The 25,313-nt window shown below is 54.0% G+C and overlaps 3 protein-coding genes across 4 annotated transcripts; 2 read left to right on the top strand and 1 right to left on the bottom strand.

Annotated features, from left to right (window-relative positions):
- Positions 1-443: 443 nt before the first annotated feature.
- On the top strand, positions 444-8,279 carry KDF1 (keratinocyte differentiation factor 1). 2 transcript variants are annotated; one of them, XM_032710268.1, is made up of 5 exons: positions 444-479; positions 1,682-1,873; positions 3,893-5,003; positions 6,061-6,135; positions 6,789-8,279. In XM_032710268.1, the coding sequence occupies exons 3-5, from the start codon at positions 3,911-3,913 to the stop codon at positions 6,869-6,871; spliced, it is 1,251 nt and encodes a 416-aa protein (XP_032566159.1). In that variant the 5' UTR covers positions 444-479; positions 1,682-1,873; positions 3,893-3,910; the 3' UTR covers positions 6,872-8,279. The 2 variants fall into 2 exon arrangements, with proteins under 2 accessions (XP_032566159.1, XP_032566160.1); XM_032710269.1 differs by lacking the exon at positions 444-479 and having other exon boundaries at positions 1,051-1,873.
- A 3,839-nt stretch (positions 8,280-12,118) lies between these two features.
- Positions 12,119-20,905, bottom strand: NUDC (nuclear distribution C, dynein complex regulator). The gene is made up of 9 exons (XM_032710110.1): positions 20,760-20,905; positions 19,627-19,704; positions 17,084-17,284; positions 16,721-16,801; positions 16,157-16,270; positions 15,541-15,735; positions 14,838-14,921; positions 14,631-14,749; positions 12,119-13,001 (listed from the first exon to the last, which is right to left on the bottom strand). The coding sequence occupies exons 1-9, from the start codon at positions 20,853-20,855 to the stop codon at positions 12,950-12,952; spliced, it is 1,020 nt and encodes a 339-aa protein (XP_032566001.1). The 5' UTR covers positions 20,856-20,905; the 3' UTR covers positions 12,119-12,949.
- Positions 20,906-21,166: 261 nt separating this feature from the next.
- Positions 21,167-24,393, top strand: NR0B2 (nuclear receptor subfamily 0 group B member 2). The gene is made up of 2 exons (XM_032710111.1): positions 21,167-22,691; positions 23,273-24,393. The coding sequence occupies exons 1-2, from the start codon at positions 22,166-22,168 to the stop codon at positions 23,533-23,535; spliced, it is 789 nt and encodes a 262-aa protein (XP_032566002.1). The 5' UTR covers positions 21,167-22,165; the 3' UTR covers positions 23,536-24,393.
- Positions 24,394-25,313: the final 920 nt, after the last annotated feature.

A 25,313-nucleotide genomic window follows, 5' to 3' on the forward strand; every position in this document is an offset into this window, starting at 1 on the left:
GGTTGAGGATACACTGGAATGGGGATCCTTCAGGGCGGGGATCCTTCAGGGCAGGGATCCTTCAGGACAGGGATCCTTGGAGATTAGGATACCTTGAGGCAGGGATTTTTCGAAGCGGGGATCCTTGAGGATGAAGATACACTGGATTAGAGATCCTTCAAGACAGGGATCCCTGGGGACGGAGACCTTAAGGGTGGGGGACGGGGACCCTCGGGAGAGCCGATCCCCGGGGAGCCAGCGCTACTTCGGGGCGCGGCCCGCTGGGGATGAGGCTGCTCGGCTGCTTTGCCGCAGACCCCCGGGGGGGCCGGGGGACGTTCCCTGGGGGAGCGGCATTCCCGGCGGGATGGAGCGTCATTCCCGGCGGGACGGAGCCGCTTCGCCGGGCGCGCTCTGCTGTCCCTCGGCGCGGCCCGTCCGCGTCACGTGTCTCACCTGGCGCAGGTGAGGCGGGGCCGGACGGCGCTCCCGGCTCGCAGGTAACGCCGGGCGGGGGGACCCGGCCCGGCCCCGGCCCGGCCCCGACCCCCGGCCCCGACCCCACCCCCGGCCCCGGCATCAGCCCCGGCCCCGCCGCCCACCCCGCCGGCACCGCCCGGAGCTGCCCGGAGCCTCCCGGCCCGGGGGCAGCGCAGGCCGCGACCGGCACGGAGGGAGGGAGGGAAGGAGGGAGGGAGGGACAGCGGGATATCCCATCCCCTCCCCGGGGGTCCCGTCTCACACCCACCCCGCCGAGCCCCCCGCGCCCCTCGGCTCCGTCCCCCCGCCAGGGCGGCTTCGCCCTCCCCGTGCGCCCCGGGCTCCCCCGGCACAGGGACCCCCGGTTCCCCCCCACCGCAAGGTTTGGGGACATCCCCCCCATTGCCCCCGGCGCTCCCTGGCACTCCCTCGCCTTTCGCTTCCCGCTGCTCCCGGACCTTCCCCGCCCTGGCCGCGGGGGACGGTGTCGGGGCTCTCCCGGGGGGCTGGTGGTGGTGGGAGCTCTCTCCGCGGGTTTTTGGGGTCTTCCTGGTCCCTACTGGGGTCGGCTTTGCTTTCCAGGGATGGAAAACTTCAGTGGGAAGTGGGGCAGGACCCTGCGCGGGGCAGGGCAGGCCGGGCTGGGATGGGGCTGTCCCTGCTGCCAGCTTCCCCTCTCCCCAAAAATCCCCTGTTTGGAGGACATCGGGGGGGCCAGGGCAGGCAGAGGGAGCTCTGTTAAGTGCCCAGGCAGGTCTCCCCCTTCCTTCTCCTTCATCTGGGAGAAAGAAGGGCCAAATTTTGTTTCCCTGCAGCGTGGTGGAGTCTTGGCTGTCCCTGGTTTTGGGTCAGGGGCACAGGGAAGCATTTGGTGAGAGGCAGTTCCTCGGCTGGGCTGTTTAGATCCCAAATAATTGAGAATGAGGATCCAGCACCACAGGGAAGATGCTGGATCCACATTACTCTGGGCCTGGATCTCCATCACTGCCTGGTGTCAGCAGAGAGAACAGGAGCTTTACAGGGCAGCTTTCAGCCCCTGGCAAGGCTGCTTAGAAAATTCCACAGAGTTAAGACAAGTTGTATCTCTGTGTAAACCCTGTCTCCTGAACTCAGGAGACATTCCCTGGCTTCCAACAACACCAGCAATACTGTTATTGTCAAACCCATGTGCAAATTAAGGAGCTTCACAACTTAATTTAGCTTTTTTTTTTTTTTTTTTTAGAACTTCACAAAGAAATCCCGTCCTGTGAACAATGAAGATCTTAGACCCAGGCTAACTCTTAGAGGTGCAAACCCTTTGTGAATCCTTCCTTGCTGCTCTGGAGCAGATGCTGAGGCTCTTTGGAGGGACCTTCTCCAGTCTCACACGGCGCCTGCCTGACAGCAGAGGAAGCGACGAGAGAGTCACGACCCTGTGAGTATCACCTGGATGTGGATTTTGGTCTGAGCTCTTGTTTATGGCTGTGGGTTTCAGGCCAGCCCGTTGCCTGTGCTAGAGAAGCTGCTGGATTGAGGAGCTGTGTCTTGTCCATGCTCCCAGGGAACTTTTCCGTGTGATCCACTGGTTGCAGAAACATGAGCTGTGATGGGAAGGGGCAGGCCCAGGACTCTGACAGGTCCCTGTCTCTGACACGTGTCCCTGCAGCTCTTTTTCATACTCTTCCTTGTGTCCAAGATGCTCTGAAATTTCAGAACATCGTGTATTGTTATATAAGTGAGTGTTGCTGTTGGCACAGAGAACACAGAGTGTTGTGTTGCTGTGATACAAGTGAGCAGTGCAGATGTTGGATCTCTTCCTGAGGCCTCAGGATGAAGAGAAACTTCCCAGTAATCCGCTCTGTCCTCAGTGCAGCTCAAATGTTTTTGGCCTGTTTTTAAATTTTGAACAAATGATGAAGCTGAGGAAAAAAACTTTGTTGTTCTGAAGAGAAAGCAATCAAAACTCTCCACTGATGCTGAGGTGAGGGAGCTCTGCCTGCTCAGCACTGAAGTTGCAGCATCTGGGGCTTTTTATTTAACATATTACCCAGGAATGTGCAGAGGGAGCTCCTGGGATGAATTTTTATAAGGTATCAGAGCCAAAATATTCCTGGAAAGCAGCAATGTGCTGTAACTGCCTGGCTTTCAGTCTGGGCCTGTTCCTTTGTGGAGAAAATGTTTCTATTTGTTTTAAAAAAACAGGGGAAAAAGAGGCAATGCTCTAACAAGGTCAGACAGACTTATTTATTCATGCTTGAGGTGCCCTATAGAAAGTCTATAGCAGAGCAACAAGGACAGTATTAAAACGTTTAAGCTATGGCTGGGCTCTCATTGCTTATTAATTACCCTAATTAGTGTTTAAAAGGATCTCTTGGGGGTGAAAGCAGTGTTAGCCAAGAAGCTTGGAAACCATGGAGAATTTAGGGGCCCACCACAGCCTGGGATAAAGGCAGCAGCAATAGAAGTGGAGAGTGACAGCCTTGACCTGACTCAGCATCGCCCAGTGCCGAGCTTTAATAGTAAGAAGATTAATAACATGGGAGAATTAACATGCCAAGCTCTGATTGTTGGCTCTGTGGAGATAAACTGTGACAGTGGATGCTGTAAAAGCAGTTTACTCCTGCGTGCAGACCTGGAGCAGCCGTGTTGGTAACAAGGGAAACAGCTGAGCAGAGTCTGATGTGGGATCTCTGTAGTAGGGCTTGTAAAGGTTTTGCTGCCTTGAGGAGTGATTTGAGACCAACTTGTTGACAAGACCTTTTCCTTGATCCAGATGAAGACATTGGGTTTTCACAGGGAAGTGTTTGACACGACCCAACCTTAGCATGACTGGCAAAAATCATTAGTGTTAGTAATGCCAGCATTGCTAAATCCCCTGAATTTAAATAGCACCAAATAATGTGGAGTCTGAATTGGCAGCTTGCATAATGATGGATTGCTTGTCATCTCCTCCTGGGCACAGATGTGTTTTGAAATGGATAAGCACTGTCAGGGCCCAGCCTAATCCTAAGGAATGCGAGACAAAGGGGAGTTGTTTAAAAAAGGATACTTTCCCTTTGGAGCCTGTCAGCTCCAAGCTCCACCTCCAGCTGTGCTGTGAGTTTATTGCTCTGGAGCCTGACTCCCAGCTGCTTCGAGGAAACCTCTTCTGAAGGTTATAAGGATTTTGATGTCTTAAAATAGTCCTTTTAAAGTATGTATCTTCTGGTTTGAGCACCTACCAAAAGGAAACAAAGCTTGAGTAGTCGGAGAGCCCCGAAGCAGGGGCTGGATTCCCCCTCTGTGCCACAAGTGGGAACAGCGTGAGTCCCAAGGAGAGACATCCCTGTGAAAACCGAAATGTGGAATCTGAGAGTCACTGAGTTTGGCTGTCAGGCCCCTCTGTGCTGATGGGCAGCTCGCTGAGGTGGGGCTGGTGACGAAAGCTGTGACTTGAGCCCTCCCTGTTCCGCAGGTGCCCGAGTGCTGAGCCATGCTGGGCCGGAAAACACGACTCCCCCAGGACCTGAACAGCCACCGCCAGCTGAACCAGTCCTGCCAGGAGGCCGTGCCCCTGCGGACCCGGGCAGCCAAGGACACAGATGTCAGCTTGGAGGTGTTCAGTGGCTCCACGCCGGAGATCAAGCCCAGCCGCAGCCGAGCCCAGCAGATGCGGGACAGGAAAGGGCGCAAAGCTGAGCTCAAAGACTCCAACGGCAGAGAGGCAGAGACAATTACCTTTATCTCTGGCACAGCAGAGGCTCCCCCAAACCAGAGCTTTTGCTGTTCCTCTCTGTCTCAGGCCTGGAACACGTACAAGGCCGTTTTCTGTTGTATAGTGACCTGTGGGGGCTGCTTCCAGGACTGCAGTGTCTGTGTCCCCTACCCGGGGCCCACCGAGACCTCCACTGACGATGGAAAGAACGGAGACTATAACGGGCGGCTGCCAAACAGCCCCACCAGCGTCTCTCCCGCTGAGAAGAACGGGAACCAGATAAAAAAGTCCAGCGTGGGCAGCAGTTTCAGTTACCCGGATGTGAAGCTGAAGGGCATTCCTGTCTACCAAAACAGGAGCCCCAGCCACCAGCTGGAATCGGATTCCTGCTGCAAGGAGCTGCTGGAGAAGCCCTTCAGGAACAGCATAGAAAAGCCGCCGCTCCCCAGCAGCCACCGGAGCTCGGAGGAGTATTATTCCTTTCACGAGTCTGATGTGGACATCAGTGAGCTGAATGGCTCCATGTCCAGCAGGCAGATCGATGTCCTGATCTTCAAGAAGCTGACGGAGCTCTTCAGCGTCCACCAGATCGACGAGCTGGCCAAGTGCACCTCGGACACCGTCTTCCTGGAGAAGACCAACAAGATCTCGGACCTCATCAACAGCATAACTCAGGACTACAACCTGGACGAGCAGGATGCCGAGTGCAGGCTGGTCCGAGGCATCATCCGCATCAGCACCCGCAAAAGCAGGGTCCGGCCCCACATTTCCATCCCAGCCAGCCAGAGCCACGAGGAGAAGTCCAGCCGGGGCAACGCGCCCGACAGCGGCAACGAGACGATGCTGGAGTCCATGGTCATGAGCCAGGATGGTATGTGGGGTCCCTGGGTGTTGCTGCTTTGCTCGGTTGTTTTACCCAAGCCACGGAGATGTGGCTGTGGAGCGGGGTTGAGAGCTGTTGTCTGTCCTCAGGGTGGGCTTTAGCTCGTTTTCTTTAGCTGCACAGAGGAGTATAGAACTGTGTGGGTATGTGTATGTGATCCATGGAACATATTTCAGGCTTCTGTGCCTCTGATAAAGTACATCTGTACCTGCATTGCTGCAGCAGCTGTGCTCTCAATTCGTTATTTTACAAGGCTTAAAATGTACGGGTTAATTTGCTTTCCTGGGATGTGTGAATGGAGGTCCTCATGGAGACCTCTGCCTCTCACCCTCGCTGTGTTGTGCCTTTCTTGAGCGTATCTTTCCCTGCCAGTGAGGTTTGTGCTGAGCAATAGAAGGGCTTATGCTGCTGCTGCAGTGATTCTGCCTTTCCTCTGCACCTCTAAGCGAGGCAGAAAGACCGTGAGTCAAACTGAACTGGTATGACCAGATGAGCTGCTTGTGCCAGGGGATGTCCAGTTACTCAGCTGGCTCTGTCCCGTGTGCTACCTGTCTAATGCCAGCCTTAGACTACTGTGACAGTGTCTCCTCAGAGCTGAGACCTCCTCCACATGGTAAATATCCCTGCAAAGACAAGGGAAGGGCTGTTCCACAGTGCCAGTGCCTCCTGGTTGTTCCAGGGCTGCTTCCTGCTTGCCAGAGCAGCCTGAAGTGCCCGACCTCCAGAACAGGTTGTAAGAGAGTTTGTTGTAGAAAGACCTTGGAAAGCTGGGTGTGGGGGGCAAGGACACATCCAGAAGTAACAGAGGAAACCGAGTGTGTGTTGTGCTTCCCAGGTTAGGAGGGAGGCTGCTGTTCCTTCCTGGTGTTTAAGGAGCACACAGCTCAGGTTACCGGGAAATGGTGGAAGCAGTGGGAAGAACCAGACTCAACCTCTCCTGTTCCCTGAGGGTGGTGCCTCCTGGAGATCCCCGTGTTCCCTGACAGGGCTCCTTGCTGCTGAGTCATCCTTTCCTGTCTCAGGCCCTCTTGGTTTTTCGTTCCAGATTTGGCCGTGCAAATATCGGAAGAAACCCCGGCAGATGTGATGGCCCGGAATATGAGGCGGCACAGCAGCGCAGGTAACGGACCTGGAGGGGGGCCTGGGCTGCAGGGGCATCACAGCAGTGAGGGGGATGCCCTGAACCTCCCCTATTTCCACCAGTGCCTCCAGTTTCCACCCTCCACAAAGGCTGAGCTGACCCTGCCCTTTAGATTCCCCTCAGTTCTCTTGGGCTTCGGGAGCGACGGGAGCTCAGGAGACTCCCTGGGTTGGTGGGTCCTTCTGAAAAGGATTGAAATCCAAGTATGGAGCATTCTCTGTCCTTCCACAATATTTGTCCCGGGAGCTTTCAGTCTCTGTGTGCCTTGACAAAGTTTGGGGCTGTATTTGGGGTGTGACTGCTGAAGGTCACAGCTGGGTGAGACTTGGGAACAAAAGGAACTGTGCAAAAGGGAAGCAGGGGAGAGTGATGGGCTGTCCCCCTGAGCTCTGATCCTCCCAAAAAGCAGCCCAGGGCTAAAGGACAAGTTTCCACCTGCGTAATAACAGATCTGTCCCAGGAGATGGCTACAATACAGGCAGGGTTGTTCCCTGCCTGTGGGCTTTTTGTGGCTTTCTCCTCCCTCATGATACACAAAGCCTTTTGTGGCAGCTCCTTCCCCACCTGCCAGGTGCTCCACTGCTGTGCTTCACCCTGGCTAATGTCACCATCTCTTCTCTCTTCTCTCCAAGGCTCTCCAACAAGCAGAGATTCTTCTTTCCAAGACACAGAGACTGACTCGTCTGGGGCACCTCTGCTTCAGGTGTATTGTTAAAGGACCCAAGCAGCAGGCAGGCATTCCAGGGCTTTGCTGCAGTCACATTCCTCCTCTTTCCATATGGAATGTGCTAGGCCACTTTTCCCCCCCCCCAGTCTGCCCTGATCCTTTATTGAAGCCAAATTCCTCCTGCTGCCTGAATTTCACCGGATATTTTGGGGTTTTTTTGGACAATGTAGAACATCAAGGAGGAGAACTGTGGAGCTAATGAACTTGGGAGGCGGAGTGTGTGCCCAGGGAGGAGGAGATGGACAAGGAAGTATCAGATGACTTGTGCCTCTGTGATTTCTGTAAATCACATTTAGCTCCAACAGCCTCAGTGGCCCAGCCCTTTCCCTGCTTTGGGGATCTGTTGTACAGTCCTTGCTTCCTGGCACTGCCTGAGTTAACTTGGGTAGGGAATAACTGAGTGGTGTCTCTGTGTTGGTGCTGATATTGAGGCTCTAGAGACCCAAATCCCTCTCTAGGGACCCAAATCTCTGTTTAAAGTGGCTGGGTTGGTCCCCAAAAAACTTGTGTGCTCCACCCATGGTGTTTGCAGTAGCCAATCTGCCTTCTCCCTGCTGACCCTTGGTGTCATCTCCTGCTGCCTTGTGAGAAGGAGGTTCAGGTAAAGGGGTTAATTTAATTTTTGGCCTCTTGGTGTGTGACACGGGAGGTGGGATGGCTGCTCAGCTGCTTCCTTCACCACCCCCCCGAGCAGACCAGGGGCATCAGCTCTGCCAGCCTGATGTGAACTAAAGCTGTGAGGTGTTCCCAGGTGCACACACTGACCTGTGACTTCCCTGCCAGTCACAGCTCTTCCTCACTCCTCTGCCAAGCCCTCCACGTTTTCCATCACACTGGGCAAGCCTGGAAACAGGGCTGTGGCAGGTGAGGGAAATAGTTTGTCTGTAACTTCTTGTGTTTGCTAGAAAGTGCCTTAAAAGTGGCTTGCTTTGAAAGGAGAGGCTCCTGAGAGTGTCTGCAGAGGGTTTGTGAGGCACTGCTCGTCCTTTCCTTCCCCTCAGCACCTTCTCCTTCCCTTTGCTCCTCTCCACCAGGCAGTGGGAAGCAGGAGATGGGGCATTGCTACCCCCAGGGCACAGTGCCAGGTGACCTTGAGGGCTGCAGCACTGCAGCAGGAGGAAGCTGGATCTGTGGTGTTGCCACTTGGTTGTTTATCAGAAAGTAAACACGTGCAGCCACGGGACTTGTTTATACTTCTGGGTGTCCTTGGACATGAATAGAAAACACTTGGTTGAATTTGCCAGCCATAGAATGAACACACCCACTGGTTTTGGGGGAGAGGGAACCCAAAATAGGCCCTGTGCTTTGGTGTGGACCATGTTTCTGTGCCTTTGTTTGGCTGGAATGCGCTTTAATTGGACTGAAAGGTGCCTTAATTGAACTGAAATGTGCCTTAGTTGAATTGAAATGTGCCTTTATTTCACAGCCTGTGATTACTCTTCGGAAGGTTGGGTAGAGGGGAAGGATTTAATTCCTCTCTTGAGCAGCCAGGCTTATTTAACAGGGGAGAGACTGAGCCTCAGATTTGGCTTCCCCTCCCTGCTTTGTGTTTAAAGCTGTTGGTTTGTGAAAAGCCCAGTTTATACAAGGAGAAGACTTGAAGCAAGGCCAGGCTGGGACTCCCAGAAGAGCCGTGTGTGGTCACCTCCTTCCGTACGGGTGGACCCGCCTGGTTTCTGCTTCCCACTGGATTATTTGGATGTTATTATTTGGACAAGTTTACTCAAACCTGTGCACTGGGGCTCAGCACAGGTCATGCTGACACAACAGCAGCTCTGTGGGCTGTGCTTTGGAGACGAGGGGTGAGCTGGACTTGCAACAAGCTGCGACCGCTGGAGCAGGTGAAACAGTCTGTGTGTGAAGAGTGAATGTGTGGGGATTAAGCTTACAGAAAACCCAAAAAAACAACCCCCTCTCCCCCCCAAAAAACCCCCCCAAAAACTGACTAAGAGGAAGTTTTCAACTCGATGGTTCCTGAGGCTGGTTCACCCGTGGTGTCTTATGGGATTCTTTTGCACTCCTTGGCCTTAAATGTTCTGATTTGGTCTTTTTTATAAAGTAAAAGACGTGCTCTTTACCTGTGCTGTGTCCTTCACCTTCCTGCTCACATCAGTTCGGGAATCCTGGGTGGCTGACTCCTGCTTTCCCAGAGCTAGACAAAGATCTTTCCATCCATTTGGCAGCTCCAGGGGGATTGTTCAGAGGGCTGAACGCCAGGATGGTGCCCGGCTGCAAATTAAGGAGCCTCTGGGGAAGTGCCTGTTGGCATGCAGGGAAACCTGGGCCTTCCCTGAGGGTTGATGCTGGAACTGAGCTCTGGAAAACCTGAGCCTGGGGCCAGAATTTCCATCTTGTCCCTGTGATGTCACCAGGCCTTGGTAGGAAGTGCAGGAATCGCTCAGGAGCTGCTGCTGTCCCTGATGTCTGGGCAGGATCAGCTCAGGGAGGGAGGTTGGCTCAGCCTCCGACCCTGTGACTTGAAGGACCAGTTCTGCACTTCCCAATTTCACTACAAAAGCTCAGGATAACCTGCAGAGCTTCATTCCCTCCCGCCCTGACCTTCCCTCGCCCTCCCAAGGGCAGAGTATGGGGGATGTGGGTGGGTTCTCCCCCTGATGCACAGGACCAACTCGAGAGATGTGTTTCCTGGAAGGATTTCAAAGCCATGACAGGTAAGTGCTGCCTTCTCTTGGCTGGGAAGGGTCTCTGGAGATGGATCCCTCTGAGGGATCCATGTACTGCCCAGCCCAAGCCAGCCCACAGTGGTTCCCTGGGATTGGCTTAAGGCAGCTTGGGAACTGCAGGGAATGGCTGCAGGAGTGTTAAAGAAATTCCTTTTCCTCACCCACACCCTGAACTGCTGAATTATTTATTTCCGTGTGGGTTAGACCTTGGAAAGCAGATGGATGGACCCTAATTCCTCACAGCCTGCTCCTTGTAGCAACAGTGGAGCTGAGGCTCCTCCTAAAACTAAGCAGTAACATTAAATAGTGTCTGCTTCCCTCCTTGGGGTTTTGCTGTTCCATCACTCTTCCCAAAGCAGCCCTGCAGTTTGGGATATTTCCCAAATAGTCTGAGCTGCAGTAGTCATTAATAAAAGCTGAGCCAAGAGCTGTTCTTGGAAAAGAGGAAAAAAAAGGCTGGGGAGAACTTCTACCCTATGGAAAACTCTCTGCAGAGCCTGTGTGCCTGCAAGGTTTTGCTTTTAGAGAAGGGGCACAGGGGAGGGACCCCGGGCAGGTGGGTGAGGAGCTTGGGATGTGCCAGCAGCTCCAGCTCCGGCGGGTGGCAGCACCAAAACAGCTTCTCCAGGTGACCTGGCACAGGTGTGGAAAGACAAAGGGACCTTTATCACCTGTCAGCCTCCAGCAGGGCCATTCCCAGCCTCGGGAAACATCTGCGGGGAGCCAGGACAAGGATGTGTTTGTAGGGTTTGGATCCCTCGTGGTGCTCAGCATTCCCCTGCTCCGTGGTCTCCAGTAACCCGGACTGAGGTGGGGCTTTGCATTCTTTAAGACAGTTGAGCATTGTCAGAGCCTGGTTTATTCCAGAGGGAACTGCCTTTGGAAGCAAAAGCTCCTGATTCACCTTGGCCTGGGGGGGAAGTCTGTGGCAGCAGGGTGTTTGCAGAGGACAAGGCCATGGGGAGAAACACCTTCTGTTCCGCTGGCCCCAGGGGCTGAAGTCCAGGGATAGCTCTGGGTTCACAAACACAGCCCAGGCCATTCACCCCCCGCGGGGTTCGGAGCAGCAGCAATGGCCTCGTTCTCCCGGGGCTGTTTGCCTTCTCCTTTTATCTCCCTGGAAGGCCAAATGACACTCCTTCACCCCAAAAACCCTTCCCGGGGGGTTCCTGTCGCTGCCTTTTCTCTTTGCCTTCTCTCAGCTGCCTCCTGCGAGTGACACCAGATCCCAGTGCCGCCTGGAACCAGCAAATTTGGGATTTTCACGGTTGTTACTCCCAACCCTGCAGTGCCTGAGGACAGAACAGCCCCAGGATTTTGGGGTTGGGAACACTGAGGGAGCTCTGGACTTGGAACAGGCTGCTCCCACCGTGCTGCCAGATCCAGGCAGCTGCCAACCGTCGGGAAAAGGTCGGGCTTGTGGCTCCTGGTGCTGGATACAGGGCTGAGGAGGAAACGGGGAACTAACAAAGCTACAGGTTGGGCTGGGGGTGGTGCCATGGACTCTGCTGGTTTATGACTGCCCTGGTGCCTGCCTGTGCTTGTCCCTTAGGAGGGGCCGGCGGCTGGATGCAGATCCTGCTGCAGGTGCAGAGCCCAGCCCTGTTCCTCCATCTCCAGCACCTCCAGGGAGCAGCAGCAGTGCCCTGACGGAGCTCAGAGCGGGGTGAAGCTCGTCACACGCCCCAGGACAGCTCAGCCCTTCCAGCTCACCTGCCTCATGCCCCAGGGTTCTGTGCAGACACTGGTAGGGAGCTCATTCTGGGGCTAAAATCTTCAAACCCAGCATGGGCTGGCTTTTTTTTTATGTTGTTTTATCAGGGCCAAACCATGGACAGGCAGGTGTGTGTAAAGAGATTTGTAAGATAAACAGGCAGGAGAACCTGGAGAACTCGAGGCAGCTGCTCCAACCCAGGTCCTTGCTCACCCTCAAGTTCACGCTCAGCTGGGTGGGGGCTGGTTTTTGACCCCAAGAACCTATAAAACTGGCAAAGTGGTGTACTCCTCAAAAAAAAATACTCCCCACCACCACCACACCAGGTGCAGTGCCAGGCTGGACTTTGCCCAAGCAGGATTTGTGCCTGCTCCCCTCAGGTAGGAGGTGGAAACGCGTCAGGGAGGCAGAGGGAAGAACCACAGGAGCAGGATCTGGGATAGCCTGGACTGACAGAGCCCAGGATTTCATGACACTCTCCTCCTTAGCTTGGCATAAAGGAGACCTGGGGCAAGGGTGGCTTCCTGGTGTGGCCATGTGCTGCTAAGTGGTGAGTGGAGCCTGGAGACACGAGCCTTGGTCAGCCCCGAGGGTTTAAGGTGGGAATGGGGTTCAGCAACGCTCCTGAGAGACATGCAGCTCCCACTGCCTCTTCCTGAGGCAGGGAGAGACCACCAGTCCAGAGCAGGGAACCCAAGACCTATTTACAGGCAGCAGAGAGCACGACCCCAGCCCCTGGCAGCAGCCCCCCTGGCACCCAGGCACTGCCCACTCCCAGCTCCTCCCAGCCTGGATCCCCGATCCCTTCTGCAGAAGAAACCACACACTCTGCCTGGAAATATTCCACTTTTTTTCCTTTATGTTGCACTGCAGTTTGAAGAGATATGAACATGCAGAGTGATGCCACCCGTCAGCAGGAGCTCGGCACAGAGCACAGCAACGCCCGTCAGCGTTCAACGGGGAGAGAGACCCTTGGAAAAGAGGCAGGAGACACACTCCCAGCAGGAACAGCACCCCCAGAGCCCCCACGTGTCCTCTCCTGCCCACACCACAGACTCTCCAGCCTCTCCTTGCCACAGGACAGCAGGTTGACCTCTCCAGCTGTCCCACTTCTGGCAAGAACAGAAGCAGCAGCAAGGAGAAGCAGAGTTTGTCTCTGCTGCAATAGCTGTGGGTTTGAACTGCTGTTTTCCCTTCCCAAGGAGGCAGGAGAATTATTTCACAAAACCAACTGACCCTTGTTTTTCCAGGAGAGCAGGAGGGAGTAAAACTCAGGAGGTACCTGTGCCAAACTGAACTGGCAAGGAGTGGATGAGCAGCTCTGAGGAGCCCGAGGAAGCAAAGCAGTACATCAAGGATATACCCCAAAACCTCTCAGGTCTGGCTCTCTCAGCCCTAACACCCTTTTTTTTTTTTTCTCTAACCCCTCCTCCTCTCCCCACTGCCCTTTGGGAATTGTGGCAGATGGTTGGAGCTGCTGTGGTTGCTCTGTGGCCCTGTCTCCTGCTCCACACAGGACACTGGGGGTGACTCCATGGAGCTGCCTCCACAGCAGGCTCGGGTGGGGATGCTGGAAGTTTTACTTGCCCGAGGTGAGGACTATCCAACCCTACACATCCTGCCCCACTCAACGGGCTGACTGAAAGAGGGGGGGGAGAAAGGGAGGGTTCAGTTGAATTTAGCCTTTGAAAAGTCCATTTCTGGATGCTGTTCCATGAACCTGCAGGGAAAACAAAGACAAGAGTTTGGGTGAGTCAGCAGGAGCCAGAACAGCCCTGTTTGGGGAGGGAAGGATTTTTGCTTTGTCCCCACACCCTCCACAGCAGGGAATGTTCTGCTGAGCTCCTTGGGACACACTCCCTGGACTACAAACACCTCTTCCTCGGGTCAGTGGTAGCAGCATTCCTGCCATCCTACCAGGTCAGCAAGTCCAGACACACAGGAGTTAATTATCAGACACCCTTTAACTGTTACCTCTCAGACACGTGGCAGCTACAACACTGATTGTGGGGCAGAGGGGAGATTGTGAGGGCAGATTATGATTTAAGATTGAGCCTTGTCAGCTTGAGCATTACTGGGGAGTATCTCCAGTGCTCTGACAGTAAAAACTCATGGAGGACATGACCAGAGGAATCTGGTTTCATACCAGGTGCAACCTGAATGGTTTGGGTTGGGAGGGATCTTAAAGATCATCTTGTTCCAACCTCCTGCGATGGGCAGGGACACCTTCCAGGGACTATTTGGACTTAGGTTGCCACATCAGAATGTTTAGAGCCCAACACCCTGTGCCTAGGAGTGCTCAGGAGTGATGAACATGCAGAAGCTCCCCAGTTCCTCCTGTGACCTGTTCTCCAGGGGATACAACACGTCACACCCACGTGGAGGATCCACACACAAAGTGCAAGTAAGGGCAGGCCTCGGGCCCCTCTGTGTTCCCATCTCAGGGTTTCACCTGAAATGCCACCACGGCATTTCCACTTTCCATTTCCAGGGAAATCTGTGCTGTGAGGATAATGTCCTCATTTGGCAGCCAGGAGAGCTCCACTGGCAGATATCAGCACCTACCTGGGTGTCACAGAGTCTACTTTGGCCTGAACAAAGTCTAAACTTCCTCTCCATCCTCTGCCAGCCAACCTCTGGAGAAGCCAAACTTCCAGAGCACCCAGACAAGTGACCTTGCCAACGAGGTGTCCTGCATGTGGACTTCCCGGGAGCAGAGCTACCTCCCATTCCACTAACTCAACAGGCACTAAGGAAGCCTGGTCTCTGCTCTAGTTACACCCCACAGGGAAGCTTCTGGCATTAGAGATAAAGCCAAGGGAAAGAAGGAGTCAGGTCAGCTCCTTCCATCCGGAGATAAGATGTGGATCTGCACTTGCTGGAGAAGCTCAGTGACCCAGAATTGCCTCCACCCCTTTCTGAATGGCCTTGGGAGCCCCAGGAGTCATTTCCCCAGAATTGCATTTCTGCCAAACAGGGCAATAAAGCCATAAAAGTGTCTTAGGGACAGCTCCTGGTGGCAAGTGGCAGGGAGATTAGACAGCAATCAAGATCATGTTAAAGTTCAGCAGAGATGGCACCTCCAGTCCCAAACATGCCTTCTGGACTTGAAATCAGCAGATTAAGACAATTCCAGAGCTAGGCTATTCCCAGAATTTCCCCATTAGGCTTTCTACCCCCACAGGCTTTTACAGACACCGGTGATCAGCCAACAGTTCAGTGACTACGCAGATGAGAGCACAGGTGGGACTGAAGGCCAACCTGCTTCCTCCTCACATATTTGTGCCAAAGAGGAAGAGGAGGAGGCCTTGGGAAGGCAAAACCCCACAGATTAATGAGGTGTACCCACTTTTTCAAAATGTCTTGCTTCTTCTGTTCATCAGATGTGGGCAGGCCCATGGACTTCTGTCGCTGATCATACATCATTTTCTCCACCATGCTGCGAGTTTCACTGTCCAGGTCTGACAACTGAAAACAAGACTAAAATTGGAACCACTTGGCTCAGGTGAGCCCATTTCTGACAAGGCTCCATCCCATAAAACAGAGGAGTTCTTACCTTTGAGTTCTCTGGATTAATTTTCTTGGTGTTGATCTCTGGGTCTGTGGAGACCAGTTTGTTCCACCATTCCATCTTGTTGATCTGAAGGGCGAAGAAGCAAAAGTATTTTATTTTTCTTGGACCTGCTCTAGGAGTTTTAAGTTTCAGTCACAAGAAAAAGCTGCTGGAATCGAATTTTATTTGACAGTTTTCTAAATATTAGTAAAATCTGAAGAGGGATAAAGGGTACTACTTCTATTTCTAACTACTTCGGGTAGCCTGAATTTTCACAACTGGGAGATCTGGGAGAACGTCACATGTTGTGTTTGGGATGAGATAAATGGGATTAAAAACTAATCACCTGGAGAGGTCTAGAAAGAAGGCAGTGAGGGACACAAGAGGGGACACAATAGGATCTGTCCCTGGATTTTCATGTCACTAACAGATGTCAAAATGTGCCATTATTCCATTAAGGAACAACTTTAAAATGCCTGATTTCCTTCCAGCTTTTTCTGAACCGCTGAGAAATCCACTGGATATCCTGGATTAGCCTGAAATTAGGCTGAAGACAGGGAATTTGCAATATCCCACTTCCAATGGCACCAATGACACTGCACCAAGGATAACCACAGTGGTCACCTGATAAAGCCCAGGGCTGTCACTCTCATTCCACCTGGGAAGAGGCAGCCAAGCCTGAATCCTCCCCAAGCCATTCCCTTACCTTCTCCAGGTGCACAGTGACTGTTTTACCATCTTCAATGAGCCAGGAGCTCTCCTCCACCTTCACCTCATTGAAGAGCTCCCCATCAATGACAGGAGAGTGGCCCTTCAGGCCGACTTTGAGGCGGCGTCTCTGGACATCCACCACCACGTCCTTCCCCTTCAACCTGAAGTTCACCTTGAAAGGGATGGCCAGCTGGAGCAGACAAAGAGCAGATTTTGAGAAGCTGGGCAGTGAATTCTCTCCTTACCCTCCTGTGCTGCTGTTCCAAGACTTTCTGCCTTGGTTTCACAGAGCACAAACTATTTTCCTTCGGATACTGAGTGAGTGGGAGGTAAAAGGATACAAGGGGCCATACAAAGGGAAGCAGATTTTAATTTCAAACATAAAAAATTTGGCCTTTAAAACAAGGCCAAAACTTGGCAAACTACAGCTTCTGGGAATTTTGTTCAGTTTACCAAGCTCTCCCGCCATATTGAAATGCTGCTGTTAAGTACAACTAACAAACTTCCACAGGACACTGAGACACAGGGAATCAGCTCCACCACTCTGACCAGCACCTGCTCTTATTCCCTATCTCAGGTTCCTCAGATCCTGGTAACAAAGCAGGACTTACATCCAATTCTGAAAGAGTCTGTGTCCACCTATAATTTGGAAGGTCAGCTCCATTGCCAGAGTTGGGTTTAAGTTTTCCTTTGTCCTTCTCGTCTTCCTCTTCGTCATCTGTTCCCTAAAAAATTCAGGTGTAAAGAAAAAAGCTTTTCAAGTTTCCATTTATCTTTCACTTGTAACAACAGTTCTTGAGGCTTATAAGAATTTCAGGTCAGGTGTTTGTGTTTGATAGCCACATAAACTTGGCCCAAAAATTAATAGATGCTGTTGTTACAACACGATTACAGGAAAAAAAGCCAAAAAGACCTAAACTTTATTGAAATTTTTGGGAACTCTGTATTTTTAAAGAAAGTCAGACTGGACATCCCCTCATATTCACAGGAGTTCTCATGATTGTCCAGAAATATATTTCTCAGCCTAAGGCCAGGCTGGACAGGGCTTGCAGCGACCTGGTCTAGTGGAAAGTGTCCCTGCCCATGGCAGGGGGTGGAAGTGAATGAGCTCTAAAGGTCCCTTCTAACCCAAACCACTCTGTCATTCTAAAATAAATTCCCCAGGTGAGTTTTACCTGCTTGTTAGAATCTGATTCAGCTTCATCCTCTGAGGGTTTCACTGGGACACTGTTGACCTGTCCTTGTGCCTCTTTCTTCTGTTTAAAAAGAGAAGGAAATACACTCAGCCAAGTGCTGGCACTTGGTGTCACTTCCTGACCAGGCACTAGATGGCCTCAGCCTCTTCAGCTCAGGCTGAAGAGCAGGACTTGGGAATTGCATCCGAGACTTTGAAAACAGGGAATTTTCAGCCTTTAAAAAAATTACAGGAAAGAGGTACTACCAAGGGGAAGATTCCCTTTTGTCCTCACGCTGCCACGACTGCAGAGGAACAAGGCTGAGCCATTCTAACGCATTTCAGCACCTGACAACACTCTCACCTGGTTGATTTCGAGCTGCAGCCTTTCTGCTTCCTCATCTGTGAGTTCCTTGATCCTTGGCTCGTTGGCCTCCTGCTTCTCCTTGGCCAGTTTGGCGGCACGTTCGGCCTTTTCGCGCCGCTCGGCCTCCTGACGGGCCTTCTTCTCCTTCCGCTCCTTCTGAGCCAGTTTGTTGTGGTGGTTGAAAGCATCTGTGATCAGCTGAAAGACAGGAACAAAGCCACAAGGGTTGTAAAACAAATCACCCATTTCAAACCCAAATGGAGCCAGCTTGGTCTAGTGAGGGGCTCCTTCGTTCAACCACACGGGGTGTTGTGACCTTTCCCTTTGTTTTCACTCGGGTTTTGACTGAAAATATTGAGATTTTTCAGTTGAAAAAGAGAGAAGAAAAGTAAGAGAAAAGAGAGAAAAAAATACAAAATATTCAATATTTAAATAATTATAAAATACTTAAATGTAGCCCTTCCTAGTTCTTCCCTGCACAAGGTGTGTATTTTCATGGAGATAACACAGGAATAATAATTCTCCACGTATTTTGTCCTTTGTGCTATTCCAGCAGGACGAGCTGATGCCCAACCCAGCCACCTGACAGCTACTCCACATATCTAGGCCAGCTGGAAGTACAGGGACACAGGGTCCAAGTTTTTTTACCTACTTCTGACCTTACCCACGACTGGGCTTCTCCCAGACAGAGCTGCCACGACTGAGATGAGATATGCTTGAAAACCTCCCATGTTTTACACTAGAGGGGCAAGTTCCTCCATAAATCTTTTCTTCCATCCTCCCTCCAAACTCCCCAAAGGTTGTTGTGACTATTGAGAGGCAAAATCTCAAGGTCCCTGGTGCCAACGGCCACGTGCTCAGCGGGAAAGCTGAGTACACAGGCAGGGAGCCAGAGCAATTGCCCCACCTCGATAAAGCCAGGGGTGCTGTGCAGGGCAGCACGTATGTGAGCTGAAGGCTGCCCCAGAAAACAGCACAGACAGAGCCTGAAGAAGGAATTAGAGGGGAAAAATTGATTTATATATGTTTCAGAAACTTCCAGGGGGGGTTCAGCGCCTTTTTCGAGCAACTCGCAGTTCAAAACCTTGTAGTTTGTAACCAAGCCCTGAGCGTTTCTGCTTTGTTCTAAAGAGGAAAGCAGGATTTATTTACACAGTGCAAGTCCAGTGACTCCTGGGACACGGGATACAAGAAGTGTGTGTGTGTCCCAGACTCTGTTCCCAACCCCACGACGATCCATGGTGAGGGAACTGTTTACGCTGCCCGAGCTTGTGGGTGTCACCCACATCCCCCTCACTCCACACAAGGGTTGCACCCAAAAAACATAGTGACCTTCCCACCCTCTCCTCTTTCTCTTCCATGCCAAAGGGTGAGCAGGACTGGGGGAGCAGCTTCTGCCATTTTTGTTGTGCAGAGCACTTTCTCAGGAGGCCGTAAAGCGTTTTGACAGGTGCCACCCGAGGACATGAACACTTTTCTTCTACAGGCACAGATCTGACAAGGACAGTGGCCAGGACATGCCAAAGGACAGCCAGTGCTTCCCTCTGAAATGCCACTCAGGGTTTCACTCCCTGGGAGCACAGAGCCCCCCAGGAATTTGGGGAGATTTGCTCTCTAATCTGACAGTGGGGTTTATCTTTCTTACTTTGATAGAATCACAGGATGGTTTGGGTTGGAAGGGACCTTACAGATCACCCAGTTCCACCCCCCTGCCATGGGCAGGGACTCCTTCCACTAGACCAGGTTGCTCAGAGCTCCATCCAACCTGGCCTTGAACACTTCCAGGGATGGGACATCCTCTTTCCCATCCCTTACCTGCCTCAGCTTTACCACTTTAGGGACTGGACAGAGGATGTTACGCCCTGTGCAAGCACCTAAAAGCTGCCCTAACACATCCCACTGGTGGAGTTCCAGCAGTCCAGGAGGAGGAACAGCTGCTATACTGGTAAGTATAAACAGGAAATGTTCAGGGAGCCTGACCATTTTTTGTCTCAACAAATATTTCCTTAAGGTGAAACTTAGCTTTTCAGCCTTGGAGCTGGGTGAGGGCAGGACAGGTGATGCTCAGGCCACCTGAGGCTCCCTAGAACACTCACTCCATCCAGCCCTGAGCCAAAGGTGCAGCTGCATGTGCAGGGACATGGACTTTGTGCTTTTTCTGAGGTGAACAAACAAGGTAACCCGGGGTTATCAGCACCCTGGCGTGTCACCGTTAAGTCAGTGTGTCTGGCAGGTTTGCTTTCCAAACAAGCCTTTGGCCAGAGTCTGGCAGAAAAACCTGCACTGTTGGTAACATCTGAGCAGGCAATTGTGTGTTCCTCACCTCTGAGAGGGGCAGCTCCTTGTTTCCTTCCTCCCCTCAGAGAGGAGCAGCTCCTTATTTCCTCCCTTCTGTGATGGATTCCAGCAGCACCACGAGCTGCTGGTGCCCCAAGTGCACCCAAATGCAGGGAGTTGTTCAGGCAGGGAAGTCTTAGCCTGGCACAAACAGGGGTGGGATGTAAATTAAGAAATTAAAAGCTCAAGGGTTTACTTTTTACCTTCTCTGCCACTCCATCTTCTCCTCCAGTGAAGAAATCCGTCTTCCTCCTCAGGAAGCTAAAGAAGGTGTTCACAAGCTGGTGGAAAGAAAAGGATCAGTGAGACCAGGTCACTCCAAGCCACCCCCTGTCTCTGGATCAGCCCTTATCCTTTGTCCTCTCCATCTGTGGCTGTGTCAAAATCATCCTGGAATCAGTCCTGTGGCTGTTTTCCTGGAGAAAACATCCAGCTCCTGGACTCCCACCTTCCAGAAGAGGCATTTGTGTGGTTTGCATGAAGAAAGGGCAGCAGTTTACCCTCAGGTCCTGCTCCAGTACCCCAAGCTGTTATCCAAGGTAGGAATTTGGGCAGGGATACATATACATATATACCACATTTTGCTTCTTTTGCATGCCTAAAAGTGTGCAAACTCTTTATTTTTACACAATAATCACCAGCTGCCTGCCAGGGGTCGCTGATGAGTGAACAGTTACCAACCAGCATCCCCAAACCCCTGTGGGAACACATATTCTTGGCTGATCTTCATTTTCCAGGAATTCTGTGCTGTGGGTGTTTCAATCTGAGGTTTCACTACAGCACGAGGGGCTGGTTTAGGAGTGCTTTTTTTAAGCTATTTGTGAGTGGGATGTGAGTGGGAGGTTCCCACACCCTCCAGCCCCGCTGCAGGGCAGCACCCGGGATCGCGGAGCCCCCAGCCAGAGGGATCCCGATGGGATCCGCGAGGGGGGTCAGCAGATCCCTGAGCACGAGGAGGGGGAGCCACGGTCGCGGTCAGGCCTCACGGGGCCAGCGGTTGTGCTGGGAAAGAGCAACTGAGGGGCTCCATCCTGCCCTGTGGTGACCCGGCACAGGCACTGCCCGCGCATCCCGAACCTTCCGGGAAAGCTCCGGGAATCCCGGAGGCGCCAGGGCCGGGGGTGCAAGGCCCCCTCGTTAACATCCTATTAATTAACTAGTGGGGCTGCCCAGGGCCGTTATCTCCGCTCCCGTAGCACCGCACGTGCCTCCCGTGCCCCACGTGCCGGGGCGGGATCCGAGAAGGCCGCGCCGCGCCCCCCCCCCCCCGCCCCGTTCCTCCTGGTCCTGCCCCGCCGTCCCGCCCCCAGCTCTCCCGGTGTGCCGGCGGCGCTACCTCGCGCACGCCGCCCTGGTGCTGCTGCGCCATGGCGAGCAGCATGCCGTCGAAGCGATCCTCCTGCTCGGCCGCATCCTCCGCGCTCAGCCCCATCCTGCCGCCGCCGCCGCCGCCACACCGGGCCCCGCCGGAACCGGAACCGGCGCCCGCGGAAACGCACGCTCCTGTCCCAAACCGCCAATCACATCGCGCCGCCGCACCGCTCTCTTCTTGGATTGGTTGATGGAACTGTCAATCCTCGCTGTGCTTTCCGCGGATTGGTTGAGGGTGCTGTCAATCTGTCCGGGAAGGCGGGGCGTGAGGCGCGGCGCGGTTGCTATGGCGACGGGACGGGCGGGTTCCCGCGGCCCTCGGGGGTCCCGGTGCCCGGGGGGGGTCCCAACAGGGCCCAGGACCCTTCGGCACCCGCTGCTGTCACGGGAGCGGCCCCAGCGCTGCCACCCGCCCTGCGCCCCCCTCTTCTCCGCGTCCCGCCGGGGCTGGGGTCCAACATGATTCCTGGGCGAGAGGATTGAGAGGGGAGGTTCTTCCTCCACCTCCTCCCTCAAAGATTCCCCCTGTCCCCCGCAGGAATCCTCACCCTGGAAGTGTCTCAGCAGTGCCCAGCACAGAGGGACAGTCACTGCTCTGGTCCTGTGGCCACACCATGGCTGGTACAAGCCAGGTGCCCTTGGCCTTCTTGCCCACCTGGGCTCACGTTCAGCCGCTGCTTACCAGCTCCCCCAGGTCCTTTTCCACTGGAAGAATGTAAGAATTCTGCCCTTTTTTCCTCCCTTTTCTCTCATGCTGCAAATGGGGGCATTTGCCCTTCTCCAGCCCAAGAGACAACACCCGTGGCCCTTCCTGGGCACTTCACCAGGTTCCTCTTCCTCCCAACAACAACAGGAGCCTCCCGAGCAAGGCCGGGCAAAACCAGCCGCTGATAACACGACTTCCAGGTTGCTCCTGCCAAGGCCGGGCCGTTGAACTCCAGGGCCCAGACGAGCGCCCTTTGTTTGTCTGTGAGGTCCTGGCAGCGACACCCGCCCCACGACAGCTCAGGGGCCTTGGTGCCATGGTACAGCCTGGGGTAATGACTCTGTTTATCCTGTTTGGGTAATCCTGATAACGGGCCCAACCCGCCGTCCCCCCCTCCCCGGCCATTCATTGAGAAAACGGCTGTTGACGCAGCGCTGGGAACTCATTTGCCCCCGGCCAATCAGCCCAGGGACAGCGGGGCTGGTTGGGCGGTTTTTTTTTAATGAGGGCGGCTTAATCAGGGCGGTCAAGGCTGTGGAGGGGTGTTTCAGTGGTGACCAAGCCTTATAAGAGCTGGCTGGAGCAGCCACAGGGCTGGCAGAGCTGGGAGGACGGAGATTTAAGGAGGGGTTTTACGGGAGTTTCGCCGAGGACCCGGCTCAGCTATGAGCACCGGTGTGGGCATGGAGTGCGAGAGGTGCCAGTGCCACAGCAAGGATAAGAACACTGCCATCCTCTACACCCTCCTCAGCCAGAACCTGCACCCCGGGCGGGCCCGGCAGCGCTGCCTGTGCCACCAGCGCCGCACCGTCCGGCTGCGCACGCCACACGTCACCTGCCAGGCGGCCTCCGACGTGCTGGTCAAAACCATCAGCTTCATGAAAAACCTCCCTTCCTTCTACCTGCTGCCGAAGGAGGACCAGCTCCTGCTGCTGGATAGCTGCTGGGTGCCCCTCTTCCTGCTGGGGCTGGTGCAGGAGATGGTGACCTTCGAGGTGATGGAGGCGCCGGCCCCCAGCATGCTCAAGAAGATCCTCCTCAGCGGGCAAAGCAAAGGGCAGGAGCCCGAGAGGACACAGCCCACACTGGCTGCAGTGCAGCGGCTGCAGTGCTGCCTCAACACCTTCTGGAGCCTGGATCTGAGCCCCAAGGAATATGCCTATCTGAAGGGAGCCATCCTCTTCAATCCAGGTGAGTGCCAGGCCCTCGTGGCTCTGCTGGCTGGAGCTGGCAGCTGAACACTGAATCACAGAATCACTGAGGGTGGAGAAGGCCTCCAAGATCATCGAGTCCAACCTGTGATCACCCCCTTGTCAACTAGACCAGAGCACTGAGTGCCACATCCAGTCATTCCTTGAACACCTCCAGGGATGGGGACTCCACCAGCTCCCTGGGCAAACATAGACCTCTTGGCTTGGAGCTGCTCAGAGCTGGGCAGGTGTGAGAGCAGAGAGGGTTGGTCACCTTCTTCCTAATTCTGGTCATTCCCAAATGCACTGGGAAGCAGGGTGGAGGGATGTCAAATGTAGTGGTAAAAGCCACAGGACTTTACCTGCCCTGCAGACAGTAAACCCCAGGTTCCTTTGCTTGATTTGCCCAGTTAACTGCTTTTCCTCCCTCACACAGCATCCCTGGAATAGCCACATCTCAGCAGCCCTGTGTACATCCCATTAGTGTGCCCTGCTGAGAAACAGGGAAGGGTGGGAGCGGGGGAAACCTGGGGCTGTTTTCCATCCTGCTTCATCCCCACCTTCCCCTCCTCTCCCTCACAGACATCCCCGGGCTGAGGGTTTCCCTCTACATCGAGAGCCTGCAGCGGGAGGCCCAGCGAGCCCTCCAGGAGGTCGTGCAGCCTCTGCACCCCGACGACCAGGGACGCTTTTCCCACATTTTACTGGTCGCCTCCTCCTTAAAATCCATCCCCCCCACCCTCATCACGGATCTGTTCTTCCGGCCCGTCATCGGCGACGCCGACATCGCGGAGCTGCTGGTGGAGATGCTCTACGAGGCTCCGGGGCTGTGTGTGCCCTGCTGAGCAGCCCGGGATGCTCCCCACACCTTGCCAGGATCCACAGCAGATCCAGGAGAGGGGATTTAGGGAGAGAAGCGCTCCGGACTCTTTGGGAACTGCGTGTTTCGTTAGGGCTGAGGCTGGAGGATCCGTGCAGAAGCAGCTCCGGCTCAGCAGATGTTTACAGCGGCTCCTGCTGGCCTCCATTTCATGGAGTGTGTGGGGTTTCATGGAGTGTGAGGGGTTTCCTTCCCTGTTCCCTGTTCCCCCCTGCCTGTGAGCTCTGGTAGAGCCTGATCCCAGTTTTTCCCCTGTGAAATCATTGTGCATTTTGCTGTTAACTCTGAGCACTGAGGGCTGTCCTCAGCTGACAGCTCGATCCTGTGCTGTTTGATGGCCTCAGTGGGATCACTTACACAGTGCAAACATTGTGGAATTAGGTCTGGATCTGCCTGTTGCGCTTGAAATCTTAGAAACACTCAGGGAATACCTTCAGGGGGAAAAGCCAGAGTGTTAAATCCCACAGGGCGTCCAGACTCACCCTCTTTCCCTTAGATTACATCTTTCCTCCCTAATTCCATGAAATACAACAGGACTAAGAGCACCTAAACCTGCTGCACCTCATTTTGGGCTCTGGGCTTACCTGTTTGTGTGATAAGTGAACCCTGAGCTGGGAACGCCGTGGAAACGAGCGGAGCTGGTTTAGTGGTCGATCCAAACATCCCTCCCTGGAGTCAGAGCCAGGTGCACACCTGGAAAACTCGCTCCTCCTGCCTTCAACAGGTGAGGTGTCAGTATTTTATAAGTGAACATTCATGTGGTTTGTATATAAGATGCAATAAATTATTTTTTTAATAAAATGCTTGACGTTTTGGAACAACAGTGGTGACTTTTTAGAGGTGGTGATGAATTTGGGGGCGGGGAGGGGGGGGAAATCTGCTGCAGGCCTGGCATGGAAAGGCAGTGGAAGGAAAAGAATTTTTCATAAAAATCCACCTGGCAATGCAAATACGGGTCAAATGGTGTCAGTGGGAGCTGTTTGATGTAAAATCCCTCAATGCTCCCAGCACACAGAAATTTCCAGGGGCAAATCCCCCTGGAAAGCTGCACCTTTCTCCAGGTGTTGAGCCTCTCCCAGGGTCTCCCAGTGGTGTCGGAGGTGGATGCTCTGACTCACATGGACGCTCCCCTCTGCTGCCAACAGGCTCAAACCCCGTCCCATTTTCCCTGGCTGGTACGGGTGAGGTGTCAGGTAGAGCTGCACGGAGCCTCCCTGTGCCACGGAAACAGCCGGAATCTTCGCCAGCAGCCCGGAAAACTGCAGTGTCAGCCTGTGCCTCCACCTCCGCTGCTGCTCCCGGGGTGATCTCAGCCCCATGACGGCCCTTTTCCGTGGGGAGGGAGGCTGTGAGTCATGGGATGAGTCCCGGTGAGTCACTGAGCACGGGACACCCAACAGCCCTGGGACAGGGACACCAGACCCCAGGGGCTGCACAGCATGGGGGCTGGATGCCCCTGTGCCCTGAAACCCTCAGGGTTTGTGACCCACCTTGGGGCCTGGCCACCCCCTGCTACCCCCAGGGCTTGGTAAACAGCCCCCCAACACGCACTGGGGTGTGGCCAGCCCTAGGGTCTGGCTGTACCCAGAGCCTGTGACTCCCCCCTCGCATTGGGGTCTCTCTGTGCCCATGCCCTGTGTCCCTCCCCAGGGCCTGTGACCCCCCCCAGGTTCTCTCTCTCTCCAGATCCCATGAACGCCTCACAGGGTCTTTCTGTTCCCAGATCCCGTGACACCCCAAAGG

Source organism: Chiroxiphia lanceolata, chromosome 24 (assembly GCF_009829145.1).
Source record: "Chiroxiphia lanceolata isolate bChiLan1 chromosome 24, bChiLan1.pri, whole genome shotgun sequence".
NCBI lineage: Eukaryota > Metazoa > Chordata > Aves > Passeriformes > Pipridae > Chiroxiphia > Chiroxiphia lanceolata.